General features: G+C 58.5%; 1 protein-coding gene across 6 annotated transcripts in view; it reads right to left on the reverse strand.

Annotated features, from left to right (window-relative positions):
* The window catches only part of SARDH (sarcosine dehydrogenase), a 64,918-nt gene extending 47,429 nt beyond the window's left edge, over positions 1-17,489 (reverse strand). The window contains exons 1-10 of one of the 6 annotated variants that reach the window (XM_067040297.1): positions 17,360-17,489; positions 16,659-16,716; positions 15,850-15,949; positions 14,980-15,338; positions 13,654-13,832; positions 11,982-12,161; positions 11,158-11,281; positions 10,864-10,964; positions 2,357-2,461; positions 1,101-1,230 (exon numbers count right to left, since the gene is read on the reverse strand). In XM_067040297.1, coding sequence (XP_066896398.1) covers positions 1,101-1,230; positions 2,357-2,461; positions 10,864-10,964; positions 11,158-11,281; positions 11,982-12,161; positions 13,654-13,832; positions 14,980-15,338; positions 15,850-15,881 — 1,210 coding nt within the window. In that variant the 5' untranslated portion in view covers positions 15,882-15,949; positions 16,659-16,716; positions 17,360-17,489. Of the gene's footprint in view, positions 1-1,100; positions 1,231-2,356; positions 2,462-10,863; positions 10,965-11,157; positions 11,282-11,981; positions 12,162-13,653; positions 13,833-14,979; positions 15,378-15,849; positions 16,006-16,658; positions 16,720-17,359 lie in introns of all 6 variants that reach the window. The other 5 variants (XM_067040294.1, XM_059073294.2, XM_067040298.1 and 2 more) reach the window with 5 other exon arrangements.
* Between the last annotated feature and the right edge of the window lie 747 nt (positions 17,490-18,236).

The following is an 18,236-nucleotide window of genomic DNA, read 5'->3' on the forward strand; positions in this document are numbered from 1 at the left end:
CCTCACCCCTGCACCCCAGTGCCGTCACACGGGAACGTGCTGCCCCCTGCCCCGAGCCCACCCCCCTTGGGTTCCCGCTTCGGGAGCTCCGCCCAGCCTCCCACACAGGCTCCCCCGCTGCGCTCCCCACGTGCCGGGCGCAAGGCAGGGCTCAGCAGAGTCAGAAGGAGCTGAGCGGACGCTGTGCGAGCTCCTTCACACCTCGTCCCCGCTCACGTTGCCCCGGGCCTGAATCTTATTCTAGAACCTTCTCCATCTGCACCCAGCCTTTGAGACACTCACTCTGCGTGCCTGGGCCTCCCCCACCCTGGGGCCCCTGTGCTCCCTGGGCAACCCCAGGATGGCCCTCTCTCAGGCTCCGTCATCGAGCGGTCACCTCTCCCTGCTGAGCTGTGAGTGACCCGTGCCGGGACAAGTCACATCAGTTTGAATGGCCAAAGCCTAGCCTGGCCGGCAGGCCCTGAACAGTAAACTAGTGGCCTTGGCCAAACGCGTCAGTGCTGGGGGTCCGAGTCCGCCCCGCCTGGTGCTCGATCCCCGCGGGCACCGGCCGGCCGGGCAGGGTCAGGGGCTGCACCATGCATACCCGAGGGGGGCATCGGAAGCTGAGCCACTCCGTCCTCCCCCTTTCCCTCCGGCCTCCTGCAGCTCAGCCCTCCCAGGGGCCAGAGGGGAGGCACCGGCTTGGGCCTTTCCGTGCTGTGTGGGCGTGCGGCCCTGCTGGCCTGGCTGCCGAGGGCAGAGGGCCAAGGGGTGAGGCTGAGCCGGAACGGGGGTCTACAGCCCTGTGAGAACGGCCTCGGGAAGGAGCTTGGCCCTCCTCTCCTTGCTCAGCCTCACCAGGCGCTGGGAGGGGGCTCATCCCATCTTACAGATGAAAACACCAAGTTCCAGGGACAAGTCAAGGAGGGACTCACGCTGGGGAGGGCGGGAGGAAGCCTGGCCGTGTGCCCGCGGGCGAACTCCTGCCCTCGCCCAGCTCACGCACGGCTCTTGCCTGCGGGAGGGAAGCAAACGCAGCACCCGAGGCCCAGGACGGAGGGGCGGCTGCGCCAGCCTCAGGGGGCGGCCCACCCCCAGCTCCAGGCCGCCCCACTCACCTGGGCCGCAGACTGTGGACTTAATCCCCGTTTTCTCCAGCACGGGGACCCGGTTGACGGCACCTTCAATGTGCTGGCTGAACACATCCCAGTCCAGGTCGAAGAGGCCAAAGGCAAACTTGTCCGACACCTGGGGGGCGGGCAGGGAACCTGCCCTGTGACAGCGCCCCACGGGAGTGAGAGCCAGGCAGGGCCGGGCCGGCCTCTCGATTAGGTGGTGACAGGGCTGGGCTGGTCCCCTCACTGTGTCTCCCCTCCCCCAACCCCTCAGCGGCCCGTCTGCTCTGCCTTTGTTGCCCTGGCCTCTGCCCCGCCGCCTTGCTTCCTGCCCTCCTTCACCCCATTCACCTAAGTCATATCGGCCCTACCTGAGTGGACCCTGCCCACGTCTACCACCAGCCCACGTCCGCGCTGACCTTCCTTCGGGTCTTCGGGAAAAGCAAGCCTGATCTGACCTCAGGGCCTTCACCTCCACCTGGGGCAGCTCCTCCCCCGCCTTCTCTCTGCAGGGCTCTGTGCTCGATGCCAGCTCCTCAGGGAGCCCTGCCCGACCACAGTCCGAAGGACATCCTTCCACGCCAGTCTCGACAGGCTTATCCTTAACCTGCTGACTTCACTCAGGGCACAGACCACCATCCCCAATTGCATTACTTCTTTGCTTATTTACTCTGTGTCTCCCCACCAGAATAGAGGCCTCTGGGGACAGGGACTCTTATCTTGGTCTCTCTCCTTAAGTTAAACAGTATCTGGCCGAAAGGGGTCATTTTGTTGTTCAATTTGTACACTAAATGCATGAGTACGGGAGCTGGGGTGGTCCGTACATGCTCTAGGGGGCTGGGGGGTGCTGAGGGGGCCGCTGGCCCTGCATGAACCCCAGGAGCTGCCAGGAGAGCAGCCCAGGCCGGAGGGAGATACAGCTGCAACCACGGGGGGTGGGGGAGGGCATGGGACTGTTTGTTGATGGACAGAGAGCTTCAATGCTTTCATAATCTTCTAAAGTCATTATTTCACACGTTGCAGCCTCTGACTATTGATGTTTTGAGGCAAGCCCTCCGCCTGCCCCGAGTCGGGATCCGCCTGTGTGCCAGGTTCTTCAGGGGTTGGAAAAAATGGGTTTGACCTTGTGGGATGGGGGACGTGCCACTTCTCAGGTAAGCCCCCAGGGTCGGGGGAGCTCCGGGGGGACAGCCTCCGGAAGAAGGCTCCTCCGTGCTGAGACGCAGCCCCAACCCCTCCCTCGAGCCCTGGGGTCTCACCTCCTCCCAGAAGATGGGGTTGGTCTCGTAGCCGCCCACGGACAAGGCGTCCCCTTGGAGGCGGAGGTAGATGGAGGCGTCGTGGTCGCGCACGTTGGGCATGTTCTGCAAAAGGTGGAGCACAGAGGCCTCGGGGTCAGGGTCACAGACCCAAGCTGGGCCCACGGTGCCACCTCCTCGTTGTAGGACCCTGAGGACAGGGTGGACCTGGGGCCTCGGGTCACACAGTGGACAAACCACCCCACTGAAACCCCATAAAATAGCAGCAAAGATGGAAGGAGGGAGGGAGGGAAGAAAGAAGGATAACCCACAGAACACAGCAGACGGGGCATCTCAACCAACACTGGCGGGTGCAGAGTGGATGGGGGAGGGCCGGTGCCTTAGCTCAGGGCTGGGAGAGGGGCGACAGCTTGCCAGCCTCTGTCCAGTCCCCTCCAATCTGCAAAGGCCGAGCCTAGGGCAACCCCAGGTCCCTCCGCAGGAGACGGTGGGCCGAGTGTGTATGTGTGCAGGCTCGCACGCGTGTAAGGGTACACGTGTGTGTGTGTGAGAGTATGTGCGTGAACGTGAACAGGAAGTTGGACTAGGGTCTCTTCAAAGCAATTGGACCCAGATTCCTTCCATCCCCGCCGCGTGCCGCCCAGGGCCTGGCCCTACCCTGCAGGGGCCCTGAGGTCTGTCTCTGGAGAAATGGGTCCCCAGGGGCTCCAGGCTCCGGGGAGGTGAGCAGTGGGCTGCCATCCCCCCTCGACAACAGATTGGAGAGTCTTCTGTGGAGACACTGAGTGGTCTGGGGAAGACTCCAGACGCTGACATGGAGGTCCCTCACCAAGGAGAAGGGCATTCGACAGAAGGATTGGATAAGGCCAAGGACATCTTCCAGAAATTAGGCTAAAACAGATTAAGGCATGGAAATCAGGAAAGGGAAAAAAATAAGAAAATTAGAAAGTCAATCCTGAAGGTCTGATGTCCGCCTTACGGGGGTTCCAGGAAGAGAAAAAAAGAGAAAATGGAGTAGAAGGAAAGTCAAAGCAAAAATCCAAGATGATTTCTCGGACTGAAAATCGTGAATCTCAGTATTGAAGGGCCCACAAGTGCCCACCAAGCCCTGTGACTGGACCAGGCCTGCACCAAGGCCACATGAGGATGGAACATCAGGTGAACAGGTGGGTCCTAAACAAAGAAACAGCATTCCTGGAGGCTGAAGACCTGGAGCGAAGTCCTCAAAATTCTGAAAGACGATTTTAAATACAGAATTCTTGACCCAGTCAATTCATCAACTGACTGTAAGAAAGAATATTTTCTTCAGACATTCATGCACACAAAAACGTTTACTTTCCAGGTGCCCTTCTCAGTAAGTGGCCAGAGACCATGCCACGGATCCAGAGAGCAGCAGATCCAAACAGAAGGTGGGTGAGGAAGGTCCCAGGGTAGCAGCTGATCAGAGGCTGATGGAGATCAGAAGGCAAGGGGAGGGGTCCTTACAGGGGAGGAACGGGACTGACAGACTTTATGTGGTTTCTCTGCCATGTCTGAGTAGGCAGACAATATTACTGATAGGTGTCTGACAGATCCGTTGAGATGCTTGGGGGAAAATTGTGACAGTTATGAATATAGATGCAAATATCCTTGACACAATACTAGGAAACTGAATCCAGAAACATAGAAAAAGGATTATATACCAAGACCAAATGGGATTTATCCCGGGAATGCAAGGTTGGTTTAACATCTGAAAATCTGTGTAATATACCATTATCAATAAAAGACAAAAACCACTAATTATTTCACTAGATGCAAAAAAAAGCATTTGACAGATAAAACACTTTCATGATAAAAACACCCAATGTCTAGGAATAGAAGGGAACTTCCTGGTAAAGAGTATCTGAGAAACACCCACAGCAAATGCATATACTTATTTGCAGTGTTTCCTCTAAGACCAGGCCAAGAGAAGGATGTCCACTGTCACCCCTGCCATTCAACACTGTACAGGAGGTCCTGGCCAGGGCAGGAATCAGGCAAGAAAGAGTAATGAAAGGCATCCAGAGGGAAAACAAGTAAAACTATCTCTATGTGCAGATGACATGATCTTCCATACAGAAAATCCTAACGACCCCACTAAAAACTATTATAACTTATAAAATAGTTCAACAAGGTGGCAGGATACAAGGTCAATGTACAACAAACAGACAAAAACCACTGTATTTCTCTATACCAGCAGTGAACAATCAAAAATGAAATTAGGAAAATAATTCCATTTACGATATCAAAAATAATAAAATGCTTACAAATAAATTTAACAAAAGAAGTGTGAAACCTGTACTCTAAACACTAGAAAATGTCTTTGAAAGAAATTAAAGAAGATGGAAAGACCTCTCAAGTTTACAAAATGAAGACTTACTATTGCTAAGATGACAGTACCCCCCAAACTGATCTACAGATTCAACACAGCTCCCACCAAAATCTCAGCTGGCTTCTTGGCAGAAGTTGACAAGCTGATCCTAAAATTCATATGGAAGTGCAAGGGACCCAGAATATTCAAAGCAATCTTAAAAGAGAAGAACAAACACGGAGGACTTACACTTCTGATTTCAAAACTTACTACAAGGTTAATATAATCAAGACAGAGTGGTACAAACATAAGGATAGACATATATAGATCAACGGAATAGAACTGAGAGTCCAGAAATAAACCCTCACACTTATGGTCAATTGATTTTCCACAAGGATTCCAAGGCAATTCAACGGAGAAAAGGATAATCTTCAGCAAACGGTGCCAGAACACCCGAATAGCCGCCTGCAAAAGCACGAAGCCGGACCCCTTCCTCACGCCACACACAAAATTTAATTCCAAATGTATTGTAGACCTAATTATAAGAGCTAAGACTATAAAATTCTTAGAAGAAAATACGGGAATAAATCTCTGTGGCCTGGTTTACGAAATGCCTTCTTAAATATGATAGCACGAGGGACAAAAGAAAAAATTACATAGGTTGTACTTCATCAAAATTAAGAACTTTTGTGCTGCCAACAATACCAACAAGAGAGTGAAAAGACAACCCACAGAATGGGAGAAAATATTTGCAAATCATAAATCTGATGAGGGACTTGTATCCAGAATGTACGAACTCTTATAGGTCAACAGAATGACAATCCAATTAAAAATGAGCAAAGTATCTGAATAGAGGTTTCCCCAGAGAAGATAGACAGACGGCCAACAGGCACATGAAAAGACACTCAACAACATCAGTCATTAGGGAAATGCAACTCAAGCCACAAAGCACCACTCCACACCCGGTACGATGGCTAGAATCAAAAAGATAGACAATAACAAATACTGCTGAGAATATGGAGAGTCAGAACCTTCATACACTGTTGACGGGAATGTAAAACCGTGCAGCTTCCTTGGAAAACAGTCTGGCCGTTCCTCAGAAAGTTAAACATAGAGTTACTCTATGACTCAGCAATCCCACTTCCACCCAAGAGAAAGGAAAACATATGTCCACACAAAAACTTTTCATAGCAGCGTTATTCACAATAGCCAAAAAGTGAAAACAACCCATATGCCCATCAACACATGAACAGGTAAATCAATTGTGGTTTACAAGAGTATATTATTCAGCCATAAAAAGGAATGAAATTCTGCTACATGTACCCCACGGGTGAGGCTTGACAACGTCATGCAGAGTGAAAGAAGCCAGGCATAAAGGCCACAAACGGTATGATTCCATTTCATTCAAAGTCCAAAATAGGAAAATCCATAGAGACAGAAATTAGATTAGTGACTATCTAAGTTGAGGGTGGGGTGGGAAATGGGGACTGATAATGGGTATGGGGTTTCAAAGACTAAGATAATGTTAGGTAGATAGATAAATGACAGCTAGGTGATAGAGATAGATAGATAGATAGATGATAGAGAGATAGACAGATAGATACATAGATAGAGAGAGATAGACAGATAGATGAGAGAGAGAGAGAGAGAGAGAGAGAGATAGATACATAGATGATAGAGAGAGACAGACAGATAGATAGATGATAGAGAGATAGACAGATAGATACATAGATAGAGAGAGATAGACAGATAGATAGATGATAGAGAGAGAGAGAGAGAGAGAGAGAGATAGATGATAGAGAGAGAGAGAGAGAGAGAGATAGATACATAGATGATAGAGAGAGATAGACAGATAGATAGATGATAGACATAGACAAACAGATAGATATAGATAGATAGATACATAGATAGATGATAGAGAGAGATACACAGATAGATAAATAGATGATAGAGATAGATAGACGGATAGATAGATAGGAATAAAGAACCAGTCACAGCTACATAGGAAACTGAACAAGCAGAAAAAAACTATTAATAACTCCAGGAAACACAAAAAGTTGGACACTATTTGCTCAGGAGTTAACAATGTTCTCATTGTCATTATACTGCAAATACTGACTACTGATTTAACCAATAAATGAACGGATAAACAAAACCAAAGCATTTTAGAAAGTGAGCGGGGGGTGGGAAGAGGCCCACCTCCACGGGGGTCCTCAGCACTCGGGGAACTGCCTGCTCTCAACCCTGCTCTCCGTTGCCCCTGCCCTGGAGATGGACACATCTGACGTGACCCCTCCACCCCACCTTCGAGGACACGCAGAGACCAAAAGGGATAAGCTGGCAGATGGCCCTCCCTGCTCCTCCAGTCTCCTAGTCGCCTGGCTCCTCTGCAGAGCTGGACTAAGAATGCCTGCACTGATTTTTTTTTTTTTTTTGCGGTATGCGGGCCTCTCACTGTTGTGGCCTCTCCCATTGCGGAGCACAGGCTCCGGACGCGCAGGCGCAGCGGCCACGGCTCACGGGCTTAGTTGCTCCGCGGCACGTGGGATCTTCCCGGACCGGGGCACGAACCCGTGTCCCCTGCATCGGCAGGCGGACTCTCAACCACTGCACCACCAGGGAAGCCCTGGCTGCACTGATTTTGCCAGACATTTTAATCAATGTCTGCATTGAGTCTGCACATGGGAAGTTCTCAGTAACCGAGCACTTCAGGAATAACAATAGTGATATCATTACCTCTGTTGTCACTACTACTCTAAAAACAAAACCAACAGAATGCCAGAGCTCCATAGAGCAGGACAGCGGGGACCCCTGGTGGCCAGGGAGGCCCCTGGCTTTCGTCCAGCAGGATCAGTGTCCCCACCTCCCTGCCTTGCAAGGCCCCAGCTGCCTCAGACTGGCCAGCACAGGCTCAGCTCAGCCCCAAGGCATCCACAGGGTACCCTCACTGCTTCCTCCCTCCGGAAGCCCACCCTATAGGCGTAACGCCAATTGCACTGGTGTCTCTGCCTCCTAATCTCAGCCCGTTCCTTCCATCCTGGCCCCACCCCCATCCAAATCCTGTCAGCTGCTTCCTCCGGGAAGCCCTCCGGATGGCTCCAGCCTTCCCTGCTCTCTTCGTCTGAAGCACCAGCTGGCTGGAGCACCCCATGCCCTTGGTCACGGTCATCGTGGTCCCCCCCTAATGAGCACCTGCTCTGTGCTCAGCCCTTCAGCCCATCACTTGGTTCCTCCCTCAGCACGGCCCTAAGAGGTAGCTACAATTTTTACCCATTTTGCAGAGAAGGAAACGGAGGCTCAGGTGGCACCTCGACTCACCTGGCTCGTAATGGGGGAGTTGGAGACTCCCCCAGTTGCAGACCCTGAGCTTGGGCCCTTTCCCCTTGCTCCGTGCCCCAACAGAGCAGTTTCTGCAAAGGTGGGTCAAGGATCGTGGGGATGCCAGACCACAAGGGAGCATCTGGGCCACCACGTTTGATAGACGCGGAGGCCAGGCCCAGAGAGGAAAGGGACAAGGTCACAGAGGAGCTGGGGGCAGCATTCGGCTGGGACCCAGGACTGGGGGGACCTCTTCTCAGAGCTGGGGTCCCTAGGGCAGCACGGCCCTCTGGCCACCCACAAAGAAAGATAAAGGGCATGTGGTCCAGGTGGCAAAGCCCTGAGCCCTCACTGGCCAGCCCGGGGCCAACACCATGAGGCCCAGATCTGATCAGTCGGTGTCCTGCTGCAAGACTGTCAACCCAGGGAGCCTCCCGACCAGCCGAGGACAGGCCCAAGCGTCAGGGGCCTCCCAGCATGAGCCCCAGAGCCCCGACTACAGGAGCCGCCTTGGCCTAAAGGAGCTTGTTTGTTTTCTGAGCCACCCCGGCATCGGACCACGTGGGAGGTCAGGGGCAGAGGCCCGCTCTTCTCCCAGATTCAGGCTGCCCAGGTGTGGCCTCGGGAGGGGCTGGCATCCCAGACTCCCCACGTGGAGGGGAGCTGGGGAACTTGGCCCCCAGCCCCAGATCTCCTCTTCTCTCCTACAAAAGTCTCAGAGTTTATGGGGCTGGTGGCCCTTTCCTGGAGCTCCGCCTGCGGTTCCCAGAACACACAGGTTGCTGGGTGGGGGCAGCGTTTGTGAGTAACATGAACAAGCCCAGCTTGGCTCTGACCTTAAGATTCAGGGTGCGGGTCCCTGGGCCCACTCTGGCCTGCTTCTCCCTGAAAGCTGCCTCAAAGCTAGGCGTCACGTGCATCAGGCCGTGGAGAGCCTGAGGCCCCCGTCTTGGGCTCTGTGGATGCCCGGTGATCCTCCTCTGTGTCCCTCTGTGGGGACACAGGCCTGCTCTGCCCCCAGCCTGTCCCCAGCTTGAGCCCAGCCCCCGGGAGCCCACCGCGGCCTGAGGGCGACCCCTGGCGGCCACGGCGGATATTTCCCACAGAACCAGGGCCAGGGCCTCTCCGCACCGACAGCTGCCGTGACTCCTCTTTTCCCAGAGCCCCCCCCCCCCCGCCCCGAGTGCCCACAGCAGGCCTCGGAGGAGTGTGCTGGATTGTATTAAACTCGTCCACGAACGGGGGAACCTTGTGTGTTGGGGGGTGGGCAAGAGCGTTGGAGACGCCGGCCCCGCGCCAGCTTCCCCCACCCCTCCGCCACTGCGTCCACCCAGCGGCCAGCCTGGTGTCCAGAGGGAAGCCAGCCTTGGCCAGGGCGGCGACGAGGCTCCCAGGACCCTCTTTGCTGGAGCCCGACCCTAGACAAGGTCAGTCTGGTCTCCCACACTCTCCCCACACCCACACCCTCAAGCTTGCTTCTCTGAACTGCCTCGGCTGGCATGCTCTGTGCGCCCCCCCCCCCCTCGTCCTTCCTCTGTCACCCTTCGGATGCCTCAGAAGACCCTTCGACATGGCCTCCGCCAGGGCACCCCCCTGGTCCGCAGGCTGGGAGTCCCTAAAGCCCCTGTGCCTGCCCCCCGGGAGCCCCCATCAGCCTGTTTGAAAATAAATACTATCTTTACTTGCTTGTACCCTTCTCCCAGCTCACCGGGGCAAGAACTAGGTTCTTATCTCTGTTACAGTCCCTGTTTCTAGATGAGGGCTTGGAGCATAGCGTTTATCCAGTCAATGTTTGATGCAGAGAGGGGTGGGGAGGGAGGGTTAGATGGATGAATAAGTGGATGGATGATGGAGGAATGGGTGGAGGGGGAGGTGACTGGGTGGAGGGGGTGAAGGCTGGATGGATGCATGAGAGAGGGTGGACAGATGAATAGATGGATGAATGGGTGAACCAATGATGGAGGAGGGGCTAGAGGGAGGGAGGGAGAGAAGGCTGGAGGGAAAGAGGGGTGGTCAGTGACAAGGTGACAGGAAGCTACCAGCCACCAGCACAGGAGAGGGGAGATAGAAAGGGGGGAGAGGGGAGATAGAACGGGAGGAGAGGGGAGATAGGAAGGGAGGAGAGGGGAGATAGAAAGGGAGGAGAGGGGAGATAGAAAGGGAGGAGAGGGGAGATAGAAAGGGAGGAGAGGGGAGATAGAAAGGGAGGAGAGGGGAGATAGAAAGGGAGGAGAGGGGAGATAGAAAGGGAGGAGAGGGGAGATAGAAAGGGAGGAGAGGGGAGATAGAAAGGGAGGAGAGGGGAGATAGAAAGGGAGGAGAGGGGAGATAGAAAGGGAGGAGAGGAGAGATAGAAAGGGAGGAGAGGAGAGATAGAAAGGGAGGAGAGGGGAGATAGAAAGGGAGGAGAGGAGAGAGGTCAGGGGGTGCACAGCTCCCCTCCCCCCCCCACCTCCTCTGGCAGAGGTGTCTCCAGGGCTCCCTGAGAGCTTCTTAGGGCTGGGGATCAATGTCCTCTGAGACTGGCACCCAGGGCACATTTGGGAGCGTGCGAACATTCACAGGTTCCCAGAAACACCTGGGGCGCAGAACATGGCAAAAGCCAGACTGGCCGCCCCACGCAGGACGGGCTTGGGCATCAACGAGAAGCCGTGCTCCGAAGGCAAAGGGGGTCAGGAGCCTTGGGTTATGCCAGTGCTACTTCATTTCATTCTCAGGCCACCCCAAACCTCCAGTCATGAGGAGTCCCATTTCACAGATGAGGCCACTGCCGCTCAGGGCGATGAAGGAACCTCCAAGCGCTGGGCTTCACAGCCAGGTCCGTGCACCACCCACTTGGTGCCTGGGGCCGTCTCCTCACCTGGATCCCTTCGATGCGCTCGGTGACGACGTAGGCATGGTGCATGGCCACCAGCGGGACCTTGACGGCAGCCATCCGGCCCACGGCGCCTGCCCACACTCCTGCAGGCAGAGCGCAGACGGCTCAGCTCTGCTGGCACCTGGCGGGAGCCACAGCCAGCTGGGCGCCTCTGCAGACCTGTCTGCCATGGCGGTGACTCCCCAGGTCACACCCGGGCCCCCAGCCCTAAGAAAGGCCAGGTTTAGGGAGCAGCCAGGGCGGCCACTTGGGAGCCCAGAAGAAACGTGTTCCCACCTGCACAGTTGACCACGCAGGGCGTCTGGATGGAGCCGTGCTCTGTCTCCACAGCCTCGACCCGCCGCACCCCAAAATCATCCGTCCGCACACTGATGCCGGTCACCGGGCAGTTCTCGATAACCTGGGAGCGAGAGGGGCTGCTTCCAAATCCATGCGGGCGCTCTGAGCACTGACCACCTACCCTCTCACTCCCGCCAGCCCAGGAGGTACCCGGGACGCCCGCTTCTCCTCAGGCAGGCTTCACGTGACCCCACTGGGGAAATGGGGTGACCACAGGGTGGGAACCAACTCCACGTGTTCCTTGACCTGGAGAACTTGTCCCCCCAGACAAGGCTTTTTTGAAAAAAAAAGAAAAGGAGGGCTCATTTGACTGACAGATGCTTGCGGTAAAAAGGTCACATACAGTGCAGTTTGGCTCCATTTTATTTACGTATACATCTGCATAGAAAATTACTTGCAGTAAAACTACAGTGTCAACATTGGTTACCTCTGGGTGATCCTCATTTCTTCTTTCTTGCTTATTTGTCTTTTCTAATCTTTCCTACAACTATGTGTGTATTTGAGACAAAAGAAGATAAAAATTACAAGAAGAGATTTGGGGCGGGCTCACTCTTCTAGCAGGGCCAGACCTCGGGGAAGGGAAGAGAGCTGACATGGGGCATAAACCTGAGGCTGGCCGGCCTCTGCAGGATCGGATTAGAGGCTCAGGTCCTGTGTGGAGCAGAGAGAACGGCACGTGTTCTCTTGCCTTCTGGTCTTGGGGTTCTTAGGCAGGAGGGGTGGGCTGGGGGCAGGGGACCCAGGGCCGAAGGCCATCGTACCTGCGCTCCCCGGGCAGTGGCGGCCCTGGCGAGGGCGGTACAGGTGCCAGCGGGGTCCATGGTGCCGTCATGCGGCACGTACAGGGTCCCGTAGAGGTCATCCACATTCATCAGCGGATACAGTGCCTTGGTCTCTGCCGGGCTCAGCACGTGGGACTCCACGCCATAGGCCTTGCCCAACTGGGGGACCCAGAGGAAAGTAACTGAGCCCTCGAGGAGCATACCCCCTTGGCCACTCCCCTCCCCGTCTGGGCCTCCAAGGGTCAGTTCGGACCCTGTGTCCCCCAGGAACCCTTAGCCGGCCACCGTGCCCCAGCGGCCCCCGTCCCTTGGGCCAGCTCTGAGGAAGAGTAAGGAGCCCAGGTGTACTTGGAAGCAGGCTCTGGGGCCATCCCGCCCCCCCCAATCCAGCTCTAACATGAGCCATGTGACCTGGGGCAAGGTGCTAACGTCATCTGGGGGAATGGGGGTGATAATGGTTTATGTGGTTGACACCTTTAAAGAGCTTAGACCAGTCCCTGGCACATAAGGATTTACTATATAACATAAATAAAAACAAACCCCATAGGTCTGATATTTTGAGCTTCAACCAGGTTTGATGGTCAGACCAGCTCCTCAGACGAGAGACCCCTGCGGCCCTCTGTCCCAGGCCCCGGACTGTGTGACGGACCTCACCCCGGACACATTTGATTGGCCCAAGGGCAGCCAATCAAATGCCCCCAGGCATCCATCCATCAGGACAGGCTCCGCCCAACTAGAGATGAGCTGAGCCAATCAGATTCTCTCTCCGAGCAGGGTGAAGGAAAAGCGGCAGAGACCTCACTCAGCACTTGAGCTGAAAGGTTGCCTGGGCACCTCTGGAGCCTCCATCCCAGCTGATTAGTGAGCAAGGCGGAGGCGGGGCGAGGCGGGGCGGGGCGGGGTGGGGGGAGTAGGCAGAATGAGGCCACCTCCTAACCCCAGAGACCCAGCCCGTTCTGATGAAGCCAGGTGCCGCTGCTTCCGCCTGGGCACCCAGAGGAACCCGGCATCCCTGTGACAATGTACCTCTGCTACCCACACAGGCCGCTCTGCTCGCTGGGCCCTGAGCCACTCTTCAGCTGGTGCTCCATAAGGAATGAACTGCTGGAGGAGCCAGTCTCAGCCACGCCCTGGAATTTGGGGTCCGGGCCTGGCTGCTCTGGGTGAGGAATCAACCCTCCACCCCAGCAGAGGGCCTTCCACAGCGGAAGGCTTTCTCTGCCGTCTCGCCCACTATGGCGTTCCCTCAGCCCCGTCAGCGGTGCCGGGGGAAGGGTGGGCCTTCCTCCTGGGTAGTGCAGTTTCCCATCATTCGTCCTGATTCCTGTGAGCTCCGTGCATGCCGATAACTCCCGTTTATCGGGCCTCTCCCGCCCTGAGGCTCGGCAAGCGGTGCTGCGCAACACGGTCCCGTTTTAAAGGTGACGATGCCGAGGCCCGAGGCTCGGAGGCAACGCCGCTTGGCCCAGGCGGCCCGGCCAGCAAGGGCAGCACCAGGGCGTGAAACCAGATCTGTCGGGGCGCCTTCCCTGCGCTACACGCTGCCCCGCCCGCCACCGGCAGGGGGCGACACACCGACAGGAGCCACTCACTCGCCCGGGCGGGAGTGCACCCAGGACATGAGTCCCCGCCCTGGCAGGGGTGCACCCACCGACATGAGCCTCTTGTACTCATCCAGACGCTGCCGGTTGGAGGCGATGAACAGGCCCCCGTTCTGGATCCAGCCCGTGTGCAGCCCCGTCTCCTCCCCCAGGTCGCGGCTCACCACGCGCCTCGTGTGGGCCAGAAGCTCCACCTCCACGTCGCTGGGCCGCAGCTGCCACAGCAGGCCTGGCGGGGGAGGGGCGGGGCGCCGTCAGCCCCAGCACTGCGGTGCTGCACCCCGGCTCCTCCCTGCAGGCCAGGGCTCCTGAAGATCAGGCAGTGGGCGGGGAGCGTCTCTGCAGGCCATGGAGAGCCCGGAGAGGCTGAGGAGCAGGAAGTGACGGGCTCGAAGCTGAGTTCCAGGACATCGCCCTTGGGCAGCTCAGAGCGTGACAGTATCCAAGGGCTCCCCTTTATGGAGCGCCTCCTGTGTACTGAGCCTGTCACTGGGTGACAGAGCAGTCCTGGGAGGCAGGCATGACCCTTTTATAGTGAAATTAAGGCAGCACCAAACGGTTCTGTGCCTAGGATCACAGGACGGGTGAAGATGGGGCCAGGACCCCACCCCAGGCCTGACGTAAGTCCAAAGGCAGCCTCTTCACCCACAAAGCTGCTCCCTTCCGAGCAGAGTTTGGGGAGCGGGAGGCCAGGGCAGAGGTAGCAGTCGGGGAGAGGCTGTGTGGGCCCAGCCAAGACAGGACGGCGGGTAGGCAGGGGCAGTGGCGTGCAGGGCCAGCTGTGTCAGCTCTCAAGACACGTGATGCCTGAACCTCTTCCCAGCTCCACGCCCAGCGACATCACACTCACATTGGCCAAAGTGGGAGGGTTTTCCCCACAGAACCTGGCAAACTTCACGCAGGGTTAAGGCAGAAGGTTGGCTGCCCTGGGACATGCACACAGTAGGTGCTTTTACTATATGCCCACCGGTTAGTTGGCTGAGAATCATGGTGCCCGTGGAGGACACCGCCCTGCATCACCCCTGATGGTCCCTTCCCCATCCACCCTCTACACCCCATGCACGGCCCTCTTCCCGGGTGGCTCCGTCCAGGGAAAGGGCTTTGCTCTTTGAATAGACAGCTGCCTGGGCGCCCAGCTCTGGTCTCGGCTCTGCCCTCCAGGGTCCCCCAGTCAGCATCTGCTCTCCCTCCTCCCCTTCACAGCTCTTCAGAGGCTCGGGGGGCACGCAGGGTCACCCTCAGCAGGACCCCGCATCTTTTCCCCGTGTCCTCCCCCTCCAGCTCAGCTGCCACTGACAGGCCTCCGGGTGCCAACCCAGAGCCGGCCCCTGGCTGAGTCCAGACCCTCCCGCCCCCGCTTGCACCCAGGCCCCTACCCGCCGTGTGCCAGGTGGTCCCGGAGGTCAGCCGCTCCCGCTCCAGTAGCACTGCCCCGCTCATGCCCAGCTTGGCCAGGTGGTAGAGGGTCTGGCAGCCCAAGCTGCCCCCGCCGATGACCACCACATTGGCTGTACTGGGCAGGGGCCGGCTTGGGCCCTGGGCGCCTGCCCAGGGGTCCCGTGCCTCTTTCAGGGTTTGCTGGTAGGGCACACTCTTCTCAGGGGTGGGCCGGGCCCCGCTGGTCAGGAGTCGCAGCCCCAGGCCCTGGGCAGGGCTCCGGCGAGGACAGGTGGCGGCCACACGCAGGGCCCGGCTCAGCAAGGCCAGGGGGACTCGGCTTGAGCACGGCAGGGAGCTGGAGAGAGAGCCGGGGCGGCCTGGGGCACAGAGGGCTCTGTGCAAGTGAGACCCAGGGCCCCCGCGCTGTCACCCTCCGGCCGCCCTCCTGTCGCCCACCCACGTCACGTGTGCACCGGGCATTTGTCCACGTGTACTGAGGGCCCCGTACGCTTCAGGCTCTGTCTGGGCCCAGGGGAGACCATGGTGGGGGCAAAAGGGGGGCAGTTTGCGTGGTGGGGCAGGGCTGCAGGGCTGCAGGGCCTCAGGGCGGGTGGCGGGGAGCCTGGGGCAGGGACACCCAACCCTCCAGCCTGTACCCAACACGCCCTCCGGGGCAACCCCAGACGCAAGTTATTTCTGCCACGTTGGCTCCACAGCCCTTTGGGACCCGAGGCAGAAGGTGAGCACGGCAGCGGGGTCCAGGCCCCCTGCTCCCTCGGGCCGTCTCGAATCCAGGTGGGGACTCGGAGGATGGGTAACCAGCCTCCCTCCTCCTCGGTGACCTCCCAGTAGCCTGCAGGGCTCACCTTGCACCCCTCCCCAGTCCGAAGAGCCTCATAATTATAAGAAGAAAACTGTGACGGGGGCCCGCCGTCTCAGGAGACAGGATGCAGAAGAGGGGCCTCCCTGGACGGGAGGAACACAGACAAGAAAGGGCGCCTCAGAGAGGCTCCTGGGCCCACCTGTGGGATCAGCAGGAAAAGTAAGAGGGCTTTGGCTGTGGTTGAGGTACTGAGTCGCGCCCCTACGTTAATAGCCGCGATGGATATCGATTAGCCAGTTAATTCAGACCACTTCCATTTCCAAGCGAGTGCCACACGGCAAGCCGGGAACACGCGTTCTCTCTGCTCGGGGGTCAAGGTGACTGTTGTCCCCATTTCACAGAGCGGGGAGACTGAGGCCCAAGGAGGCCCGCCAAGGTGACCAAGGTCACAGGGCCGCCGTGTGGCCAAGCCTGCTGGCTCCCAAACTCGCAGTCCACAGACATCTCGGGGCCTGGTCTGGGGGAGGAGAGGCTGGGGGGGACCCACTGCCACACGCTTTCCCGCCCTCACCGGCCGGCACTGCCCACTGCACGCACCCCCTCCGCTCCCCCGCCGGCACCGGGCTCTCAGGTCGGTCAGGGCTGCCCCACCCTCACCACAGAGACCCTCCCTCTGTGCCCGCCCTCTGTAGGGCCAGACGAGGGAGTAGGCAGGGGGTGATTTGAGGGGCTTCGGGTCGGGGGTTCGAGGCTGGGGCCGGCACCCGTCCCTCCATCAGCTCTGCCCCGCTTCAGGTGCCCTGGGCATGGTGGGGGGGGGGGGCGGTGCAGCTGGCTCGTGTCTGCACTTACCTTTCGTCCTTGGATTTCCGATTTCCTTAACTTTCCAGGAGCCGCCAACAGTGAGGACCTACTGTCAGAAACTCAGCGTCACGTGGTTGCCCGGGAAGCCTTTCCAAGGCCGGGCATCTGCCCGCCCCCTCCCCCCCCAGCCCCCCCCACCCCGCCTCCCCCGCCCCCTCCCCACCCCACCCCCCTGGGCCTCCGACCCAGACTCCTTCTCCCCCGCCCCGCGCCAACGCAGGGGCTGCCACGTGCCCCTTCCCGGCCCGTGGCCAGTCCCGCCCTCCCACCCAGGCTGGGGGTGGGGGGGCACGGCCCGGCAGGGGCAGCCCAGTGCCCTCCTGCCAGGGCAGCTGCTTCCACATTGATCTGCTTCTGCCCCCTCCAACTCTCTCCCAGCCGAGTCTGCAGCCTGGCCATTCATTGCCAGGGTTCGGGGTCAGACAGACTGGGTTGGCCTCGTGCTGTTAAACGGGGCGGCCCAGAGAAGCCCTCCCCGCAGGCGGCAGGATGACGGGGGCGGGGGGGGGGGGCGGGGATGGAGGGAAGGTCCAGGCACAGGCTTCAGTGGGAGGCGGAGGGCTGGGAGGGTGCCCAGGCCCTCTGGCCTCCCACAGAGTGTCCCATGGTCCTGCCCAGCCAGCTCTGGGCCTGTCCCCCCACCGCCGGCCCAGGGAAGGGCCTGAGCCCTGCCGTCCCGAGGGCTGTACCTCCGGCCGGCCACTCTGCCCCTTGGCCCCGTGTGGCCTGCCGGTGCCGGGCCCGGTGGCCGCAGCAGTGCCGTCGCCTCCTTCCTTCCCAGCAACAGCCAAGCAGGAACCCGGGGCCAACGCTGGCCCCGCCCCCGGAGGCGGCGGGATGCACCGCCCACCGCCAGGCTTCTAGGAGGCGGGCCGGGCACAGCCAAGCGGGCAGATCTGAGGGAGGCAGCGCCGGGGCACGTGACGTCTCCTCCTCCTAAAACAGGGGCCACGGTGTTCTGCAGGTGAACCCGTGCACCCCTGCCTGCCTGAGCCCGCCATGCTCTCCGTGCCAGAAAAGAGCCTAGCACGGCCAGGCGGGCAGAAAGTGCTGGGTCAGCAGCAGTGTGGTGCAGGGCTGGGGCTCCTTGGTGGGGTGATCCAGGGCCTTCACACAGAGCCGCCTGTCCAGCCTCAGCTGCTCAGCCCCACGGAAGGGGTGCTCACTGCCCTCGGGGGCAGGTCAGGAAGTCTGGGTCGCCCGCACCACCAGCACTGGACAGCGCTCCTGACCTGTCTGCCCTCCAGAGCTCCCAGATCGCTCTGTCTCTGGGCGAGTCATCCGTGAGCCTCTGGCTTTCCCACTCCACAGCGACCAGTTTCCCAGGGCAGGGATGCCTGCCTCCATTGGACTGTTGGGGGCACCAGGGCCCAGAGAGGGGAGCCAGCTTGCCTCGGGTCACACAGCAAGCTAAGTGGGAGAGCCAGACCAAGCCTGCAGTCAGACAGACGGGGTGGGGCCTCGAGCTAGGTCTAAGGTGTCTGGTTTGTGCTCAGGCAGAAGATGCCCAGAGACGTCCAGAGGAAATCTGGAACGAGTAAGTAAGTACGTCCACCTCTGAATGTG

Source organism: Kogia breviceps, chromosome 8, assembly GCF_026419965.1.
Source record: "Kogia breviceps isolate mKogBre1 chromosome 8, mKogBre1 haplotype 1, whole genome shotgun sequence".
Classification (NCBI taxonomy): Eukaryota; Metazoa; Chordata; class Mammalia; order Artiodactyla; family Physeteridae; genus Kogia; species Kogia breviceps.